The sequence below is a fragment of the Eucalyptus grandis genome, chromosome 3 (genome assembly GCF_016545825.1).
Source record: "Eucalyptus grandis isolate ANBG69807.140 chromosome 3, ASM1654582v1, whole genome shotgun sequence".
Classification (NCBI taxonomy): Eukaryota; Viridiplantae; Streptophyta; class Magnoliopsida; order Myrtales; family Myrtaceae; genus Eucalyptus; species Eucalyptus grandis.
Genome location: NC_052614.1, coordinates 6,989,342 through 7,010,353, shown reverse-complemented (window position 1 = coordinate 7,010,353; position 21,012 = coordinate 6,989,342). Strand labels below are relative to the sequence as shown.

Sequence of the window (21,012 nt, the reverse complement as noted above, 5' to 3'; positions counted from 1 at the left end):
TGCCTTTGGTCTTGCGTGATGCGGGCGAGTTATGTCTTGTTCTAATTTTCCAACAGACTAGACTATGGACACCAAGGCAGAAGCAAGTCGTCAGTGTCGAAATCGGAAGTCGATGCCAAATTGCACGCACATTTACCACGAGAAACCGAGGGGAATTGTGAAGTTGAGGCACTGTGCTTCTTACGCTTAGCTATGTAATCTTTTGCCAACTCCATCGAACCCTTGAATCAACTCGCTCACGTTCCAAAAAAGAGTAACTGGTGATGCTTTCGAGGTCTCTCGCTCTCTTTCTCACTCATATAGAAAGCAAAATCCAATCACTAATTTCATCGTGGCATTTTTCCAATAGTTTTCCCATCTAGAATTTCTGGTTCCACATACTGCAGTTACAACTTTGTTAAATAATCCAGATTCTTCACCTCAGGTCCACATTAAACGTTCGTAATGTTTCCTCCTTTCCTTGTCCCTCTCAGCACCTTACACATTTGGAATAACAAAATCCCCTTAAGGCAATTTATAAGGAGGTAGAGACTCTAGAAGGAACAGAACCAGGACATAGGAAGCAGGTTTTGGACACTTCTTAGCTCCTCTGCAATACATTGGATCCCTACTGTTGTTCAGCAATACTTCCAGAAGAGATTCCCTAATGTGTCTTCATGCGTGGGAATCATCTCGTTCGGGAAAGCAATCCAAGGATAAATATTCCTTCATTGCCTGTTTCGTCTCCTTCCACAAAACGATGCTCCACAGCATCGGATGCAGTTTGGAACGACGTTAACCGACGATCGCTGAAAGCGGGGGCATTTTACATTTCTCCCTTTTGATGATTCTCTCTCAGCTTTGGCCTTCATCAGTTTGGCGTATCTTTTACAACACAAGTGAATCGATCCTCCTGTCTTCTATCTTCAACTCCCAAATTGGTATTCCCAAGTTATAATCTTTACATACTCCTTTACATCAGCACTCTGTACGATACATACAACTACCTGTGCCAACTGCTATTACAAAACCTTAGCCGGCTGAAGTACCTAGCCATGATGAACTAAGTAGACCCTGTTATCTAATCTGTTTGACACAGCCTCTCACCACTCTTCCATGAATTTATCCTGCCGTAATGAGCTGGACGGAGTCACGGCTTCAAGTTGAGATAAGTCTTGTGATTCCTCGCTGGCATTCCTTCGCCCGGGCACGAGATCCTCGGCCTCCATGTCGATTTCAGGCCGGTCGCCAACCAATATTTCTTCCTCCGGATTCCCAGTCATCAGATCTTCACTCAGCAATTCTTCCAGGATCGTCTGATTGACAGCATCCGTGTTGCCACCTCTTGTAGCAAGAACTGGAGCTGCACTCAGTTCGTTCACGTCGCTGCTTGATTCGTCATCCAAGGCAGCCGAAAACATTGTCTGCATTTCTGACTCCAAGGTGACCATTTCCTCTTGCATGGGGATCGCACTATCTCCTGCTCCACCACGGCCTAGAGCAGCCACCGTGTCCTCATCTTGCAGATTCTCCAGGCTTGGTGTAGCAGTCAGCCGGCGCTTGTGTCCAATTTCAACTCCTCTGATATCCCTTCCACGAGCATTTCTCTGCATGAGTTGCCGAATGAAGGACGGGTTATTGCACGCTTTAGCGAGGAAAGCCAACATCTGCTGTTGCTTCCTCTCAGTACGCTGTATCCGTTGCTCCATCGCAAAGATATGGTCCCTCGACTGCTCCTGCTGCTGCCTCAATCTTGCAACCTCGGCCACCAGCAAGCCCCTGTCTCTCCTCAACCTCTCCAGCTCGCTGTCGAGCCCATAATGACCCAGTTCGACGCATGCTCCTCCTGGCTGGCGTGGGCTATGCAAGACGTTCCGCCTCCTCTTGATGGTCTTCAGGAGGTGTCTCTGCCCTCCTAAGAACCCTTCGTTGGCAAACTCCCACCGATCCGGATCCACCTTCCTGAAACCCTGCATCCATTTGCGGCAGACCAACAACAACGGTAAGCAACATCCCGACATAGTAATCATGTACTATGACGGGCAGATCAGGTATGGATTGAATTCAGCAAACGTACGTCAAAATTCGAGTCAAATCTCAAGAACAACTTCTTTTCCGGATGATGATCAGGTAGAGAACCAAACATCGGTCGGCACGATTAGCAGAACCCAGGACACGCGCCGACGTATCATCCGAAATTACCAGCATAATCGTCAACAGACCAAAAAGCACCTAACGACAGACATGCTTCATAACGACTTCGACAGAGAGGCCGCAGGCATATGCGAAAACCCACTCGATTCGGCCTGCTCTTTCGATGAACAACGCTAAAGATCCTAAGAATTCTCCAAGTTTTGGTCTTTACTAAAACTTGCAGTACCATACTCATCGAACACACCCTGCATCGCGAATCAAGACAGGACGTTTCGAAATTTAAAGCACCCGATTCGATTTTCTTTTATAGCAGATCAACTGACCCAAAAGTGACACGAGATGACAAATCGAGAGGAACGGAGATTATGACGTACGTAGGTGTTGAGCTGCCGGATGAAGCTGGAGAAGTTGCCGTGCTTGAAGTGCTTGGGGAGAAGGGTGGCGGCGAACTGGTGGGCGTCCCAGACGATGAAGCTGTTCCTCCCCTCGCTCCACGACACGATCGGGTCCGTCGCCGGGTCCTCCACGATCTCGAACGTCTTCGTCAGGAACGGCGGCGGCCCCGCCTCGCCCAGCCCCTCCATGGGCTGCGGCGGCGTCGGCGGCGGCGGCTGCCCCACGTTCGACGACGCCTCCTCCTCTTTCGGGACGACCCCTCCCTTCATCTCCATCGCTCCTCTTTATCTCTCTACCGGCAAATTGCTCGTGCAGCTCGTTTCTTACATCGAGGGAGTCCGTTCGGGGAAGTCGAGGTTGGAGTTCCGGTCGGCATGGGAGTTGAAATAGCAATGGAGCGAGGTAGAAAGTTCTAGAGGCCCGAGGCGTGGGCCGGGGACGGGAGTCGGTGGAGTAGCACGCTGCCACCGAGACGATGCTCCTTCGACTAGACACGTGTCCATCTCCCGTCCCTCCGATGCAACAAGAATCTTATCGGTAATTATCGCTATCGACTATTAAAACAGCTTAAATTATTAGATATCCCTTCTTTCAATACCATTAGAGATTTTGTCGAACCGGTGCTATCTATTTTAAGGACTTAAACTATTAAATAAATATGTGATCTAATATTATATCTATCACTCATTAGGGATTTTTCTTCTTTTTTTTGCAATATTAAGTTTCTTGCGAAAATGTCATGAGTGAGACATTAGTCACATTACTCGGTTGAAGAAGAGATCCTTTCGGTGGAACGAGGATGCATGCAATTAGGGGTGAGCATGATTTCAAGGTAAAATCTATAATCTGAAAATCAAATTGGTGGAAATATGTTTGGTTCCAGATTCCGAGATATGCAAAGTAAATTTCAAATTTCAAAAATTAAAGAACATGTTTCGATGAGTAAGTTATGGATTCTAAGGTAATGGAATCTAAAACCTGAAATATGTAATCTAGAACTTGAAATAAGCATTTGTGTTTTTCTTAGGCTATGTGTTTACACAATCCTGTGGCATTCCATGGCATTTGATGATTAGTGTATAATTTAAATTCTTAGTCCGAGCTTCTATTTTATGACTAAGAATTTTAGTTTTATAGTTTTCTAAATATAAATTATGATAAGTAAATCATAACAAGTGGTAGTTATTAAAAGTATTAATTTACTATAATTATTCAATTATTAATAAATGTGGAATCTTAGTAGACCTTGAAACCTATGATAAGGTAGGTTCCAAATTATAGGGTACAGAAGGTAAGTTCTAGAACATGAATGGTCAATTTCAAGTTTTAAAATATGAGAAATTTATTTCAACATACGGGTTTTGAGATTCGACGTAGAATTTGTATGAAATTCAAAATCATTCACCCTTACATGCAACAATTGGAAAGGAAGTGTTTCTACTAGGAATGTCCTCGAACTGCTTTATCCCCAATCTCTCCGCAGAAACCCGCTCAGATGAATTCTTAACTTTTGATAAGTAATGCATTTGACCTGCTGCTGTTCGCATTGAATGTCAAAAGAGAGCAAAAATTTCGATTTCGGCAACCATCCAAGGGAAATTATATCGAGGGTGACGGGACTAGGAGTTAAATGCAAATCGGGCGCTGCATTTGTCCCCGGATTGTTTTCCGACCGTCCAAAATGCAAAAAGCAACCCCCTCCGGCTTCCGATACGTCCTTTTCACAAATTCCGACCGATCCGACCGGCGGGACTGCCCACCTAGAAACAGCAATGACAGACAACCAAATGAGTTGATGATGATGAGACGCTGACCTGAAAATTGGGCGACAGCGATAACGCTTGGCCAGGACAGAGAAGACCATCCGGTCCGGGCGGTGCTCGGCCCATCAAGGGGAGGCGGCCCGCAAGATATAAGGCAGGTTGGGCTAAGGCCCATAAGTGCTCGCGGCCGGCCGGTAGGCTGAATTGGACCGAGCCCAGCACACCATAATGATTCCGCAATTTTTTCTGTTCTCTTGAGGGTTCCGCGGGATTATTGGTCCACATCGGATTCCGACGACATCAGAAAGAAGGGACCAAAAAAAAAGGTACATGAAAAGGGCGTATCGCAATGTACCACGGCCCCGAGCATCATTTTCAAGTCCCTTATAAAAGCAACACGAATCTCACATAAATAACCCGTGTCGGGAGTCATGTAGGTTTGCTAACCATGTCGAGATCCTCCTATCTAGGAGTACCTGCAAGTGAATTACTCGACACAAGTCGACACTCGTCCACGCGAACAACTTGCTAGGCCCTTAAGAGAATGCGACGTTCCATCCGCCTATGCTCTCCTTCTTCAATTCCGATGTTTATTTCGTCCCCAGATCGAACCGTTGTATGCAGCGAAGATCGACTCAGCCGGGCGCATTAAACATCCCGGGCACCCCCTCAATGTTTATGAGGAAGGGGAAAATGTCCAAAAAGCCCTCGATCCGAAATGAATTTCCATTTTTCTTTTCTCTTTTTTTATGTCTAAGGGGGGACAGCCAGCAGATGCGCCGTACCAGAAGATGGTACCGGGCGGAAAACCATTACGTGCAAACTTCACCTTGTCCCCAGTACTGGCCAGCCCTCTCAGAAGTGGTCCACCCCCGAAATAGAAATTGAATATAAATCGAGCTTAAGAATCGAGCATCGCAAGTCATTAAATTCTCCCTGTGAATTTTAAACCATTACGGTACGATAAGAATGCGGTGGTGGTGGTGGTGGGCTCTTGAGTGCACGTGAGGCTCGTGTCATTTAATGTAATCGGACAAGAACGAGGGCGGATGACACGTGAGGCCGCGGTCAGCCCGCGTGAGCTGGCAACCATCACCACCCCTTCCCTTCCGATCCATTCGCTCCGGAGTCCGTGCGGATCCCCACCGAAAAGTCTTCCCCCCGTTCTCTTCGATCTCAAGTTAACTCCTCGTTTAAAAACATTGTTGATCGAAATGACTCCTCCCCCGGGAAAGAAGCATTCGTGGTTTCGGTGGGTGTTAAACTAATTGTTCGCTAAATCCAAGGTTTATACGCCCCCCCTCGCTCGCTCGGTATGTCATTTGGGGATGAATTCATACCGTAAGGTCGCTCCACCTCGCTTTGTTTCGATCGCGGCGCATATAAAGTCCAAGGTCGCGAAAATCGGTGTGTTTCGCCGGTTAATTCTTCCCAGTCGGGGTTCTGATCCGTGGAGGATGGAGTGTAATCGTCGCCCGAGTATACATTTAGCTGAATTTATGAACGCGAGTTTGTGTTCGTAATTTGCTAAGGAACTGATGGAGGTAGTTTGGGGATGCAACGGTGAGGTTGCGATGGATCTACCAATTTCCATTCGCAATTTTACCTAAGTTAAAAGTTCATAATTTGCTAAGGAACCGACCGGACCTATGCGTGCTTAATTGGGCGGCTCCGCTCGTACGGGAAAATCCCGTGGCGTGACCCGCCAAATATTTGCCTCGAGGGCCGACGGGCCGACGCGGGCAGGGGAGCCGGAGCCAAGGACTGAAGGCAACGTCATCTCTTCTCCATCTTTTTGTCCTTTTTTATTGGCTTCCTTTTCTTGTATATTTGTTGAATTTGTTTTTTTTTATTGGGGGGGTTGGAGAGGAGTAAATACGGAGAGAGAAAGATTGGGGGAGCAAATAGGTAGGTTAGCGTGACGACGGGCACTGTCGACTGAGAGCGCCGCTGCTCTGGGTTTCTGCCGGGTCTTCTGCGAGGATCGACATTCAATGATTTCGGCTGCGTGCGTTAGCTTCTTTTGGGGATCGATCCGGAGTCAAATTCTGGCCATAAAAAAAGTGGGGGCCGGGGCGAATGGACCGAGGACGTGACGTCGCATGGTGACGGCCGGGGAGTGCTCTGCGTGCCCGCGTTGCGTGCATGGGCCGTGTTGTCGGGGGCGACCGCGGGGACGTTACCGTCGTCTTTCGTCGCTTTCGCTCCTCCGTTTGCCGCCTCCCGCCCATGTCGCCGCGGCCGCCGCCGCCGCCGCCCACTGCTCTGCTCACAGCTCTTGGCTCTCGGTTGGAACGAGCGTCCACGGCGGGATTGTCAAGATCCTTGGATTCCTTCCCGCCCCCTCCGTGTACCGTCGTATTAAAGAAGCACGAACCCCCCGCTTGTCCACTGCGATGTTTTTGTGCGTTGCCACGTTACGAAAACGTGACTTGACGGTTCGTTTTCAATAGACCCTAGAACTGTTCCAAGTACGATTTGCCAACTTTAATTTAAAACGAGCTAGAGGGAAGCAATATGCGAGGGCAAATCGAGCATAGAGAGAGACATCTCAGCGGAAAATCACGTGGTGAAGTATCGTAATTGATTTGGTGGATTGTGGTTTGTTTGGTGGATTTGTTCGGTTACTAAGATTAGGTTTGATACCCGAATAATCCTAAATTGATATGTCGTATACATATACCCCAACTAATTTTAATGTCATAAAAACTTCCAAATTAGTAGATTTGTGCCATATTTTTACCCAATCCGGTGCATCTAAGTTTCAGATCTAGGTTTCATGTGAGTTTCACCCTAAACTTTTTATCATAAGTTTCACAGTCAATTCCAGATTTTACTCAGGTATTTTTATTTGAATAATTATAATGAATTATCATTTTTAATAACTACTACTTGCTATTATAATTCATTGATTATAATATATATTTGAACACGTGAAAAATATGAAACATTAATAAAGTAAAACTCTTGTTTATAAAATGAAAACTCAAACGAGTGGTTCTAAATTATATACACATCACAAACACTTTGGAATGCCGTAGGATCGCGTGAAGACACGGATCAAGAAAAATACAAAAATTTTAGGTTGCGGGATTCGGATTCCAAGTTCTAACCAATTTAGAACTTGAAACCTACCCGTCAAAATAAGTTCCCTAAATTTTGAAACATTGAACCTATTTGTATACCTTAAAACTCGAAATTGGACAAATTCTCACTGTCCTGCTTCTCAAGTTCCAGATTCTATCTTAGAACCATACTCACCCTAGGTATACTCGTATCACATTTACCGTAGAATAAATTTTTGTGTTGTAAAAACTCCAAACCGATGCATACATGTCGAATTTATTTATTATAATGAATATATTCGTGCTACGTTTATATTTACCACGGTTTAGGATAGAAATGGGATAGGCTTGGCACGAGTACACGTGATGTCCAATAGTATTAATCCTTGAGATTTTGGGAGTAAATTTGGGACCAGTAAATGAATACGCAAGAGCAAACCCAAGATCAGAAGTTACTCCGGACAGACCGTGATTTCGGGATTCGAGTTCGAAATGGATAAATCCCAGCGCCTCTTTACCTAAGACTTCCCCCGCGCTGGGGAGATCAAAAGAACATTAAATGAAATCACGCCTAAGGAAACATCTCGTACGAAAACACAGCAACTGGTGACCCATCGATTGATTGAGGAAGAAAAAGGAAACCCATGTGTGCCATAATGACCACGATCATAACGCGAATCCAACCGCCAAACCCTCGGCTTGCCCGGCGATAGGAGGCGCAATAATTTCCGTAGGACCCCATATGAGAAGAGAAAGATCTAGCTGGGCTGATCCCCCCTCGTACATGGCTGTCGGTCTTGAGCATCCCGTGTCCGCATGTCGTTTGATGTCCAAACACTACATATATTTATTCTGATCCTTATGGTCCAAAATTAAATGACCCCCCCAATCCCATCCCTATCCCCATCCCCGTCCCCATCCCCAGCCCAACAGGATCGAATTGCCTTATCAATCCTCTCGTGAGAGCTTGCAAGGGAATCATCCGGTACCCGTTGGCGAGGTAACCGACGTAATGGTCCATAATATCGGAATGAGAAAGTTATTTTGGCATGAGATTTTGTGAAGATCCAATCGTACATCTAGAACTCGCACGCTCCGATCGGTACTGAACTACGCCCTTTTCGACCGCATTTAGCATTTTCGATTCTATAAAAAAGATTTTCCTTCTAATTAATCAATTAATTCCATAATAACTGCACCAACGTTTCCCTCGCTCGGAACGTGGTGGGGCCCGCCCGCCCCACCGGCGAGTACGTCATCACAGCTCCGGCTCAGGAAAGCTGGTCTCCCGCGCCGAAAGGAAAGTGCGCCGGCCCGCCACGTGTCCCTCTGTGACGTCACGGCGACGTGGGGGAACGGGAGTAAAGAATTTTTTATTGCGCCAGCGGTGGGCCCCCGCGACCCGGCCCCCTCGGATCGGATCTGTGCGCTCCACGTCAGCGTCTCCTCCCAGCCGCTGGTTACGTCACGGATTGGATTCGACGGCCCAGAACGGAAGCCGATGTGACGTAAGCGTCGTCGGTCGAGTAAAAAACTAAATTATTATTATTATCTTTTTAATCGATTCGGGGGGCCTTTTTTAACCGGGCGCTCGACCCGAGACCCATGTGACCGTTCCCGCGCCCACTTCGCCCGGCAGTTATCCCGTATTCGCGAACTCGCCACCGGCTCCGTTGCTTGAAACTTTGAATTTGTCCTTTTGCTTAATATACATTTGAAATCTGGCCTTGTTGAAAGTAAACAATAGGATTAGGAAGTTTTAATTTTATCTATATTAGCCACATCTTACGTTACGGTCCGTGTCCTTTTTTTTTTCCTTTTCTTTTTAATGTCCAGTGGGACACTGTTAATCGTCGTGCTTATGTTCGATTTCGCCGACCTACATGTGGCAAATGAAATGCCTCGTTTCGTCGTTTTCTGGTTACATGAGCATTTGGATGTATGAAAGTGATGGACTCAAGTTATAAATATCAGACCTAAGACGAGCTATAAATCCAAACTTGAGTGAATCACCTAAATGTACTATCGCTTTCATTTAATGGGGTTGATTCGTATCGTATCATCTTCTCCATAGGCATTGAAAATGCTATCTTCTTGCATAAATCAGATTGGCTAGGCTGGACAACCAAAACAAAGGTATAACTCTTAGAACCTGATACTTATTTTGGAACAAACTCTGCCGGTTTAGTTCGATTCCAAAGCCTAATTGGAACGTGTTGATTTCTTTTTTTCTTTTGGATAAAAAACAAGCAAGGTGGTTCTTTAAAAAAAAAATTAGAAGGATTGACTTTAGTAAAACATCTCGTTATTTGAAACCAAGACAAATATCAATTACAAAAAAAAAAAAAAAAAAAGCAACAAAACGACGAGAAATACAATACAGAACATATAGAAATATAAAACAATTGGAAAGTGTCCAATTAATCCCTAGTTGAATGACAACAAATTCGTATTTGCTAAAAGCAACAATTCAAAAAAAAAAAAAAAAAAAAAACCAAGGCATCTTTAACTACATTATAGTGAAGTGTTGAGAGCCATCGATGGTTGAAATAATTGAATTCTTTGAAGGAGGTGGAGATCAAACAATCCATCTCCCTCAAAAAGTTTGCCTAATATGCCACCATTCACCAAGTTGGAGATAGATTAGACTCTACCGTAACTACATAGCACACAATCTAGCCGAGGAGGCAATTGTGATTCCCGGTATTGTAGTCATAGTAGGACATATAAGTATCATACCAAAAAATGTAAGAATTTTCGCTAGACGAGTACATAAGAGGTATATGTTAGGGATGAGTAATTTTAGGATGGGTAGATTTTGGTTGGTTAAACCTACTCTTAGTTTTTGGAAATCAAAATCCATCCTGTATATTTTGGAATCGAAATCAGAACCAGCCAAGTAGGGTTGGTTTGATATGATTTCAAGATTTATCCTGAGTCTGTGCTTATCCCTAGACGAGATTGGCCAAGGCAACTTTAGGCTTTGTTTTGTAATGGTGTTAGTCAGCTTGGCATGGATTGATGCGATCAAGATATAATTGACGCAATTTGACAATGACAATAACTTTATGTTCCGTTCGATGTTGACACAAGTAGAAAATTAAATTATCATAAGCAAGTTAATAAAAAAATAAACTTCTCGAATACTATAACTCAATGGAGCAAGTTCCAAATGATTCTAAATGAAAGTTTATAAAAAATTACATAAAGCAACGAGAGGCAATGGCCATTCTTGATTCGAAATTGGTGTCTTGATTTCTTTTTATTGTCACGTGAGGAATTAGCAGCCCCAACGGTGAGAACTATCACCTCTAGCAATAGTGACGTGTGAGATGAGGTTGTAACTAAGCAATTTAAACTGCCCAACTCACGAGCGCACAACACTTCTATTGTAATTATAATTGACTGAGGAAAAAAGTTTGCAATAGCAACAATATAAATATGATACGAGGAATGTGAAGATTGTCTATAAAATTAAGTTTATATAATGGATCACAAGTAGATATGTAAATAAACAATAGTTTGCCACCTATATTTATGCATTAATTTTATGAATTAGTGTCAATAAAATCAAAATTATCAAACCCCCAACTGCCTAACTGGGCCACGTCACTTTCCCTGGTTGCTCTTCGCATCTGAAGAGCCAGAAGAAGAAGTAGCCTCGTGACCTTAATCTGTACCATCACCTCGTGACGTCAACATTGCAACCCCCCCTTCTCTCTCTCTCTCATTATTATAGAATTTGTCCTTTTGCGAATATTAAAACCTACCTCGCTGAAACGTAAACAATAGGATAAAAAGTTGAGGGATTATAATTATATAATTATAATAAATTTAACTCGAATTAATTTTTTTAATTAGAAAAACCCAAAATAAATACATTCTTGATAAGTTTATCATTATTTATTTATTTTAAATTATATTAATATTACAAAAATTATAAATTAATGCGTTTGCGACAAATTAAGAATAAAGTTTCAAATTGATACATTAGTTAACAAATTAAATTCAGCAATTTAATATTAAAATTTAATGACAATTTCAAATTCAAATTTTTTTAATTATCTAAATTAGCTTTATTTTACGTTGAGGTACGTGTTCTTTTTGTCTAGTGCGCTTTGTTTCGTCGTACCCTCGTTCAGTTTTACAGATCTGCAACAAAAGAAATGACTCATTCATTGTTTCCGATGACGTCAGAATTCATACAGATAAAGTGATGGACCTGGGTTGTAAACATCATGCATAAGATAAGATGAGATGCAAATCCCAATTTGAGCGAATTGCTTAAATGTACTGTCATTTCCATTTTATAGTGTCAATTCATATCATATCATCGTCTTCTCCATGGCCAAAATATCAAATTGGCCAGGTTGGACAACCGGAACAGAGATGTAATTAAGTGTTTCCTTGGTGGGTGCTTCCTTTGGCATGAAATTGATGTCTTGAAAGCGAATGGGGTCCTTTTCTATCGTATCGGAAGGGAAATATAAACTAAATTGGCACGTAAATTATATTAACATTTTATCAATGAACGGAAAATTCATCACTCATTCTAAGTAATATAAAAAAAACAGTTTGAATTACAATATTTAACTGAAGGTAACAAAAATTATCATGTGTTCTTTTATTAGATAATCTTTAGTAAAAAGATACTTTAAAATAATTAGTTCAAGTCACTTAGTCCCTACAAGGGAGGCTATTAATAAAGTCCACATGGCCACTTAACCAAATAGGTATGATAGGTCATTTTTTTTTTTTTTATGTGGGACGGAATTTTTGTTTCCAATTTTTTTTTTTGTTCATTTGTCAAGGTTAAATATGAGAGGTCCACATAAAGCTTCTAAGCAAAGCGAATTCCAAAAAATTATAAAACAATAAATATATATCCTAAAGTTATAAATACGCTTTCATCTCAAAATTGGCGGCCTATCACCGATCCCACATCATTAAGATCATTAGCAATGGGCATAAGTTGAGATATTTTCCTTTAAAAACTATGGCTTACAATGTGTGCCTAAGTCCAATACCCCCAAAACCATCACCATTCATAGACAATGATAGCAATAACATGTTAAGTCATCATAAATCGAATGCCCCTAAGAAACTTCCAAATCTAAATTTAAAAAGCTCACAAATTTAGATCTCGACCTAAATTAAGATAGGAGAGCTCACCTCATTTCTTGAAGAAGTCCTAAAACCATGTCTCGAACATTCCACTAGTTGAACTACTGATGATGTTCTTGCAAAGTTTTCACTATAAGCAAATTTATTCACCACAATGGGTAAAGAATGCAACAACAATGAGCGAAATAAGACAATAAATGAAGCCCACAAAGACTTTCATGTTAGATTGGGAGAGAAAAAAACAAAAAATTAAAGCTTAGAAAAGAAAAAGCAAGAGCCTACAGGTGAAATTTCTTTCAGGACAATTTTTTGGGAGAGAAAGGATTGCCGACAAAAAACGATTTTTTTTTGGGCAAGCAAGATGTGTGACGGAATTGGCCAGGACTATGCCAAGCTTTGTTTCATAATGGCGTCAATCAGCTTAGCATGGATTGACATGGTCATGTACCAATTGACACGATTTACAACGACGGTAATTTCTCTTGCGTTCGACACGGATAAATAATAAGATTGTTAGTAGGGAGATGATAGAAAAAATTACCAATGCTATAACTCGGTGTAGCACGTCATAAAAATTTGAATTGAAAGTTTATAAATATACCGTACATGCTTATAAACAATTACGGCAAGTAACAAGAGGAAATGTGATAGCCACCCTCTTTTTTTTTTTTTAATTGGTGTCTCGATTTCTTTTATTGTCATGTGAGAAATCAATAACCCAGATAGGTTAGAATTACCACCGACTTTGACATGTGAGGCGAAGCCACAACAAAACAATTTCAACTGCTCAACTTAGGAGCCTTGGGCACTTGTCCAGTTGGTTTGGTCCTTTTGCAAGAAAAGAAAAAAGATGATTTCTTTCTTGCACCGATGTTTACAACGGTATCACTACAAATGTGATATAAGCTATATATATATATATATCGGCCTACAAAATTAATTTAATAAGATGAATTACAACTGAACATTTAAAGAAATGGGTCACAGTTTTGCCACCTCAATTTAAGCAAAAATTTCCCGAACTAGCGTCCACAAAATACTTAGGAATCTCCCTTCGAAATGGGAAGTTTATCAGAAAGAAACGCCAGGCACCGAACCGGGCCACTTTCCCCTAGTGCCTCTTCACATCTGAGGAAGAAACAAAACTACTTTGCGACCTTAAATCTTGTACTATCACTTCCTGACGTCAGCACACGCCATCTCTCTCTCCTCTCTCTCTCTCTCTCTCTTCTCTCTTCTCTCTCTCCGTCATAATTATAAAATTCGTGCCAGGCTCCTCCGCCTTCCTCCGTGCTCCCTCTCGCATCCTTGCGAAAATTCCCCCCCAATCTCCCCTCCTCCGCCGCTCGCTTCCACCGTCGACGTCTCTCTCTCGCCGACGATGCAAGGGCTCCAGCGCCGCCGCTGCTCGAACGACGCCGTGGGGCTCGAGCTGTCGACGGCCACGGCCACGGCCACGGCGGCCACCACGTCCTCCTCGGCGGCCTCCACGGCGTCCCTGTCCATCGACGAGGCGGAGCCCGCGGAGGCCCGGATCCAGCGGCTGATATCGGAGCACCCGGTGATCATCTTCAGCCGGTCGTCCTGCTGCATGTGCCACGTGATGAAGAAGCTGCTCGGCACCCTGGGCGTCCACCCCACCGTCATCGAGCTCGACGACGACGAGATCCGCTCCCTCGGCGACGGCGCCTCCACCCCCTCCGCCTTCATCGGCGGCTCCCCGTCGGCGGCCTCGACTCCCTCTTCGCCCTCCACCTCTCCGGCCGCCTCATCCCCATGCTCGTCGCCGTCGGCGCCCTCTACAACCACCCCATCCCCTCCTGAAACCCCCCGGCGGCCGTCCCCGCCCCGCCCATCAAGTAGCCTATTTTTAAGCTCCCTAAGCATGTCACCGCCACCACCAGCATCACCACCACTACCACCGCCACCGCCACCGCCACCCTCTTCGATTTCCATCTCTTCTTCTTGTACTGTAATTGCACAAAAGAAAAAATAAAAAAAAATTAGCTCTATAATCTTCTCCTTCTTCTCCACTTCTCCTTCCTCCTTCCTCCTTCTCGAGTAGCGATTTTCCGATATCCGGCGTCGCCCACCTCGGAGTTGGCGTGCTCGCCGCCGGCGACCGACGCGTGTGCGGCGAGGCGACATTCGTTGGCCCGGCGGTCCGAGCCCCATCACATTACGTCACGCGCGCGCCAGCGTGGTTGGTGGGCCCCGCCGGGGGCGATGACGAAGTCGAGCGATCGTGGCCGTCCGTCCGCAGATGCGAACGGCGCGCGAGGTTTCATCTCGGAGCGACGGGTGATGACGAGGAGGAGGAGGAGGAGGATGAGGTGGATGACTCTCGGGCGTAATGCGCCAAAAGAGAGAGCGACACGCACGTGCGCGCTTATCGTCCTTTTTTTTTTTTTTTATATGTAAGTTTCGATATTGGAATGTGTCAATTCACTGCCAAAACATCGCAATTATTATCAACCACCGTTGCTGCGCTTTTTCATGGAATTCCCATATTTTACTCTCTACGAAACTTGTCGATTGTCTCGAGATCGCCGGACCGGACGTGAAGAACTGCTAATTTTTCCCCCTAACCGCATCTGGTCTGCTGCTTCTTATTTTTACCCGATCGATCGGAGCCGTGTCGATTTTTGCCCGATTGACATTTTAATTGGGGCGACTTTCGATCCTCTGGGTCATGAATGCGAATCGCTTGCGTGACGATCTCTTCGATCGAGGGGTGGGTGGGGGGCCCACCGAGGTGGTGCGTCCCATCGACGACAAGCAATTATTGGGTCATGAAGCGATTTTTATGACGTGTTGTTGGGTCTTTTGCCGTGTCGCCTTCTCTTTGAGGTTTTATTGCGGACCGTTGACGTCACAGAGATCTTTTCCTTTTTCCAATTTTTCGTTTTTTGTTTGGGCTGCGGAAAATTGATGGGAGGGGATCTCCTTTCTCTTTGTTTATCCTCTTTTTCTTTTTTTTTTCTTTTTTGTTGATTTTGGTGGTGGCGATGAAGCCGAGTAGGGGAGTCACGCTTCCAATACAATCCGACAAAGCCATCACCCCCAATTATTTTGCATCGATCATGTGTTGTTCCCACGTTCCAGTTCAATCTAATCGCCCCCGACACGCCGATTTTCGAGCGGGTCATGTCTGTTCTGATCGAACGATCGACCAATACTTGGAATCGTGAGGTATTGTCAGAAAAGACATAGTCCTCTCGGATTCATTGCTCTAAACATGGATTTGGGACCTTCTTTGAAAAAAGGCGCCAAAATTATGAGCTTGATACGGGAGACGGCCCATGTTCAATGGGGACCACTCGGGGTCATTTGAACGGTGGACCTATTCAGATAATTTGTATCGAGTCGTCTCGTATGAATTGCTCCAATAATGACCTCCTTTTTAATTCCAAAATTCTTTTTAAATAAGAGAGAGAGAGAGAGATATTTTTTTTTCCTAATGAACGGGTAGGAAGGAAGGGAAAGCGATGGCTCTTTCACTTTGGAAGAGGAGGTCTCCAAGTTGAGGAGGAGTCTTAGTAAGACGGTGTGACTTCAGCCTTCTTTAAAAAATAAGATGGTGGCGGTGGTGGCGAGATCGCTCGCCATTTAACAAAGGGACAAAGGGCAAAAGTTGATTTAGACTTTCATGCATGATCCAGCGAGATTAAGTCCTTTTTAAAGTTAAGGCAAGTGTCGACAAAAGAGGCCCCATTGGTTGTCTAAATTCAGTTCAGTTCTTCGATCAATTCTAAAATAAAAGAGGGGGAAGGGTTTAGGTTTGTTTGTAAATGGTAAAAGCCTCAATCCCCAATCGCTCGAGGACTTGTTCCCCCCCTCCCCAATTCTTTATTTGGGATTGTCTTTTAGCATAAGTTTACACTCAATAATGATTTATATTTTTTGAACGGTGGGAGTGTACGTGCAAGGCCACTTAGAGAACCAATAAATTAGGGATGATTGGTTACATAAATTGGGCTTTCGAACCTACTCGCACATGATTGGTTCTCAAAATTTGGAATTGGGAACTAGCCATGCTAATTCGATCCGGTTCGAGATATACAACTTATTTGACGTATGAACGTGTAACACGTAACATAATACATAAATTATAGAAGTTCATCCCTCGTTCATCCATTAAAGACTGCGCTAAATTCTAACCACCTGAAAACAAAACAAACAACATAGTTATAATGGGAACGGTCCAAGATCAATCCGCCGACAGTTCAACAACTTAACCGTTGAACCAGACCACCATAATACTAGTTCAGTCTAGTTCCAAGGTCTATCTTAGACCGGTACTTGACCCTACATAAAAATACCCCGTAAGTCTCATAAATGGGAATTCTACGGTGCTTCAATCAATTACCCAACTCTAATAGATTTAAGAATGACTAATTAGTAGATTGACAATTGGTGTTTTCTTTTATTGTGACCATTTTCTATTGAATTTAAGTCTAAATTAAGGCTGAACACAACACGAATATTAATCATTCATTGAAAAGTACCAACTTTAGCTCATATATCAATTTTGGTACAAATTTTAATTTGTCTCATAAAAAAGCACAAACTTTAATTCGATTCCAAAGTTTGACCAACTTTTTTGTCTTATAAAAAAGCACAAACTTTCAGTCGATACTAAAATTTGACCCTTGTCAAACTTCCATTCAACGATGATGTTAAAAATTCTGTGAGGATTCAGTGCACAATCACAATGAAATAGAGAGTAAAAGAAAAAAAGAAAATTCGAGACACAAAAATTTATTATGATTCACTTTTATGCTAGAGCTACATTCAGCAAAGAAATATGCTATAATTAGCATCTCATACTCTTTCTTTAACATCCTTCAATTACAAAAGGATGAGTTAATGGAGAATATGAACTACAACCCACTATTCTCTAACTTGATGAATACTCTACATGCTTCTTTAAGTTTAACAAAGTTGTACACCATTCAAACTTTTTTGCACTCGCCAAGTTGGTAAATAAATATGCACCATTCACTTGTGTGTTAATTCAACACTACAACCTTCTATTCAACCTTCTCTTGGATATATGCTTTGTTCTTGCATGAAATTCAAAATTCTTAGTCAAGAATATGGCACTCTAACTGTTACATCCAATCTTCATTCCTCCTTGTGTAGAGCTAAGCTCTTTCACAATTTGCATAGTTAGATAACTTCCTTAGTAGCATGAGCGGGATTCCCATGCCATCCTTTCGATGGGGAGTATGAACCATAGTTCAATAGAATTGTCATGTTATTTCACGTGTACTTGACAACTCACAGCTATGGAGCTACCACTAAAATCTAAATAGTTTTGAACCGAGTAGGAGGAGGAAATGTGAGCATTACAATTTGGATTTCAACGACAAGAACTGAAACGGATTGAAGAAATGACCTACCTACGACAAACGGGGCATGATTGAGCAATTCATTAGGTTCAAGCATGTTCAAAAACATAGAAAAACAGATTCTTGAACTCATGATTCGCGACATCAAGGAAATCAGAGCAAACTCTTGAGTTGTGTGCTATCTTTAAATGTCAATATAGTCATAAGTCGTTGAGTACCTGTGAATGACATGCCGCATCATTTCTGGCATCATTGGGTGGAAAAACTTGATGGAGGTTAGATTTATGTACCAATTGAAAATCGTTGTTCTCTTACGAAGCGAAAACTAAAAAGGGTTCGAATTAAAAGGGGACTCGAATTCAAGTTAACATTTATTTATTTATTTATTTATTTTGCACGTGATAAATGAAAAGTTTGAATGGGAGTTGGGATTTTTATCAGCTTCGGTGACCATGAACGATTAATGATTGCCGGGAGAAAATGACGAAAAGAACGTTTCACACTTGTCCACAGGGCAAAGGGCCAAAAGGACGGGAGGACGCAGGGTCAGGTGTACCATCCCATCCCGTCATGCCTCCCGCATCTACCTCAATTCCCTCCATCCGAATCGAATGGTGCCAAAACCTGCGTCTTCATCAGCTGGCCTGGCGCCCGCTGCCAGCATGTGCCTCGCTCCCCTCCATTGACTCTTGAACTCGCAGAGCTTGATCTCAAAAGAAGAATTATATCTAGAAAAAGGCTCGGAAAAGAAGAAGGAAACAAGGCTATGCTATGGATCTGAGTAGGTCCTAAAAACAAGTTCAAAAAAGAAAATACCGATGAAAAATCCGTTTTGGGATGGGGAGATCTCGTAACACTTCTTGTGTTTCCTTCCACCCAGTAAGAAAAATTTGGGTGAAAATCAACGGGCCTGTTGGCTACTGTCGAATGGAGTTAATATAATAGCTCTTTGTACTTGGAGCGATGAAAGCTTGGCGTATTAACTGGCTGCCCGCCTTGGACCCCTCGTTGATAGGCCTGAGCAGCTTCTGCTTATCATTGCCCTTTTAACTGGCATAGAAGATTTGACCCGGCAAAATGGTTTTTGTCCTTCCTTTTCAAGACTCAAGAAAAAATATCGGGTTTCGATTGCTCCATTTCCTGCGATCGGTCTCCATCTAGTCGATAATCCCAACCACGGAAAAGACCGATACAGAGGCGAGATGAACCTTTACCGCCACCACTCCAATCTCAATTGGTTTTACGTGGTGAGCGTTTCTGCCTTTTGATGGCTTGGAAAGTATGTACTTCTAGCCCCATGATTTACTGCCTACCTGTTTGATGAAGGCCTGTAGGACCGTATCGACTTTAAAGATCTCTTTTTTTCCCTTTTAAGGAAAAAGAAGATGGGATGCGAGGGGTGGTGAATCAAGGCAAGAGGTAGGTCAATAGGACCCATCTCTCTTATTTTTATATTTGGGCCTGGAAAGGACACGATGACAGCAGCAACTCCAACCATCCCCAGCATCTTCCAACAGTGCTTTCTCACCTTTAGTTTTCTTTGAGTGATGCTGAATAACATCAGCAAAGATCCATAAAACTGATGTATCGAGTGATGTCATATGTTTTTATTTCCCATTGCTTAAAGCATCCGCAATGATAATTTTATCAACCCGATTTTAGTACGCCCAGCGTCACATGTCATCCGAGCAGTGGGCTTCGATTCGATGGTCAAAAAGTCGGGATTCGCGAAGAATCTTGAGTGCCTGAGAAAGGAAGAACACCCCTCCAATCCTCTCGCGGCAACGGATCGTAGCATGTACCATCCACATTCAGTTGCATCAGTCGTGTCGATCATCATACGAAAAGGTCATACGCCTTCTGCATCCCCTATACACATTGGCTTGTTCTAAAGGGGTGTGGTTGGGTTTGAAGAGAGCAGGAATGGAAATGGGTCGCTCAAGATGCCCCCACCGGGGAGTACCTTGATGGCAGTGTTTTCCAGGTTCGACTGTCATACAAAGCTAAAAAGAATCCACCACATCCAATGCTTTGGACACAACCCCTTTGTTTGATTCCCTCTATTATAAGTACACTTTTTTTTCCTGAGGAGGTGAGGTCATACGAAGCTGCTGCTTTGGCTTCATCGTGGAGCTCCCACTTTCTTTTCTTTGGGCAAATTTTTTCTAAATGTCTTCATAAATACAATCCACCCAATTAAGGAAAAGAAACTTCAGAAGTCCATTGTTTAAGCTTCTTCCGATGCTGTTCGAGCTAGCACCTCCCCCGGATCGCGCGCCAGTGCCTACAGCGAAGGAAAAAGCTGTGCATGCAGCCAAAGACATATTCCAAAGTCAGCCTTACATCACTTGGAGAAGAAGGAAAGAGGAGGAGCTGGTGAGTCATTCATCAAGGCATCATTCTCTTGTTATATATTTTATGTTTAGGGCCTTTTCCTTTTCCTGTCTTTTAATATTCCCCCGCAACAGGGATGATGCCAAAACATATTAATGACATATCAATGACATATAGTTTTGGGGGTGGGGGTTGCTTGTGACTTGCGGGCACTAGAGACAGATTAATTGAGCTTGGTCCTAGTCCGTGTTTCAACGTTCGCTTCCTGTTGCTGACAATCGCTTTCAGGGAAGTTTCCAGGAAATTTCGAATAGGCGGGACCAATTTGTTTACGAAGAATCTTCCGGGTGTGGCTTACTGTGCGCTATCAGTCAGGCTGGATAATACCAGGCGTATGATTTGAGGTTGATATTTGAACGAAATAAGAAAGCGGAAGTGACACGTGACCCAAATGGGTTTACGTCCCTAACTTCGCTTGTGGCCGGCCAGTCATCACCTGATCGATGACTACGCAAAGTCCTTTGCTAGCTGCTGGTCAGAGACCGTGCCTCTGTGGCCGCACGTCACTTGTGAGTTCCGAAGCCAAGAATCCAAGTGAGAGTTCAGCCAAAGTTCATTATGAACGTGTACATGAAGTCCATGTGTATCCAAGGACAAAGTTTCCATCGGCAACGATAGACTAGCCCAAACAAATCTATGTTTGCTCAGGGGGAAATTGAACAAAGATTGGGCAAACGAAAATCATAAAGATCGTTTAGGCACGCTTGACCAAAAACAAAGCAGCATATAAAATGCCTCCTTCTATTACCGTCACTCCTCTGAGTTCAAGCCGCTTAAAACATA

General features: G+C 43.4%; 2 protein-coding genes and 1 long non-coding RNA gene across 4 annotated transcripts; 2 read left to right on the top strand and 1 right to left on the bottom strand.

Annotated features, from left to right (window-relative positions):
• Positions 1 to 393: 393 nt before the first annotated feature.
• On the bottom strand, positions 394 to 2,936 carry LOC104436316 (heat shock factor protein HSF30). Of its 2 annotated transcripts, XM_039310234.1 has the most exons (3): positions 2,508 to 2,650; positions 2,057 to 2,378; positions 394 to 1,949 (listed from the first exon to the last, which is right to left on the bottom strand). In XM_039310234.1, the coding sequence occupies exons 2-3, from the start codon at positions 2,123 to 2,125 to the stop codon at positions 1,083 to 1,085; spliced, it is 936 nt and encodes a 311-aa protein (XP_039166168.1). In that variant the 5' UTR covers positions 2,126 to 2,378; positions 2,508 to 2,650; the 3' UTR covers positions 394 to 1,082. The 2 variants fall into 2 exon arrangements, with proteins under 2 accessions (XP_039166168.1, XP_010047357.2); XM_010049055.3 differs by lacking the exon at positions 2,057 to 2,378 and having other exon boundaries at positions 2,508 to 2,936.
• Positions 2,937 to 13,730: 10,794 nt separating this feature from the next.
• Positions 13,731 to 14,484, top strand: LOC104436315 (glutaredoxin-C10). The gene is given in 2 exon segments (XM_039308385.1): positions 13,731 to 14,199; positions 14,202 to 14,484. Coding segments are annotated over 2 exon segments (441 nt in total). The 5' UTR covers positions 13,731 to 13,862; the 3' UTR covers positions 14,306 to 14,484.
• Positions 14,485 to 19,071: 4,587 nt separating this feature from the next.
• LOC120291110 lies at positions 19,072 to 20,841 on the top strand. Its single transcript, XR_005548953.1, has 2 exons — positions 19,072 to 20,211; positions 20,458 to 20,841. It is a non-coding gene; the product is annotated as an uncharacterized LOC120291110 (long non-coding RNA).
• The last annotated feature ends 171 nt before the right edge of the window (positions 20,842 to 21,012 follow it).

Bases quoted from the DNA above. Each gene is read 5' to 3' on its own strand.
- LOC104436316 (XM_010049055.3), bottom strand. From the start codon at position 2,804: ATGGAGATGAAGGGAGGGGTCGTCCCGAAAGAGGAGGAGGCGTCGTCG. The intron at 1,950-2,507 runs GTACGTCATAAT...AAATGGATGCAG, and splicing joins TCCGGCAGCTCAACACCTAC to GGTTTCAGGAAGGTGGATCC.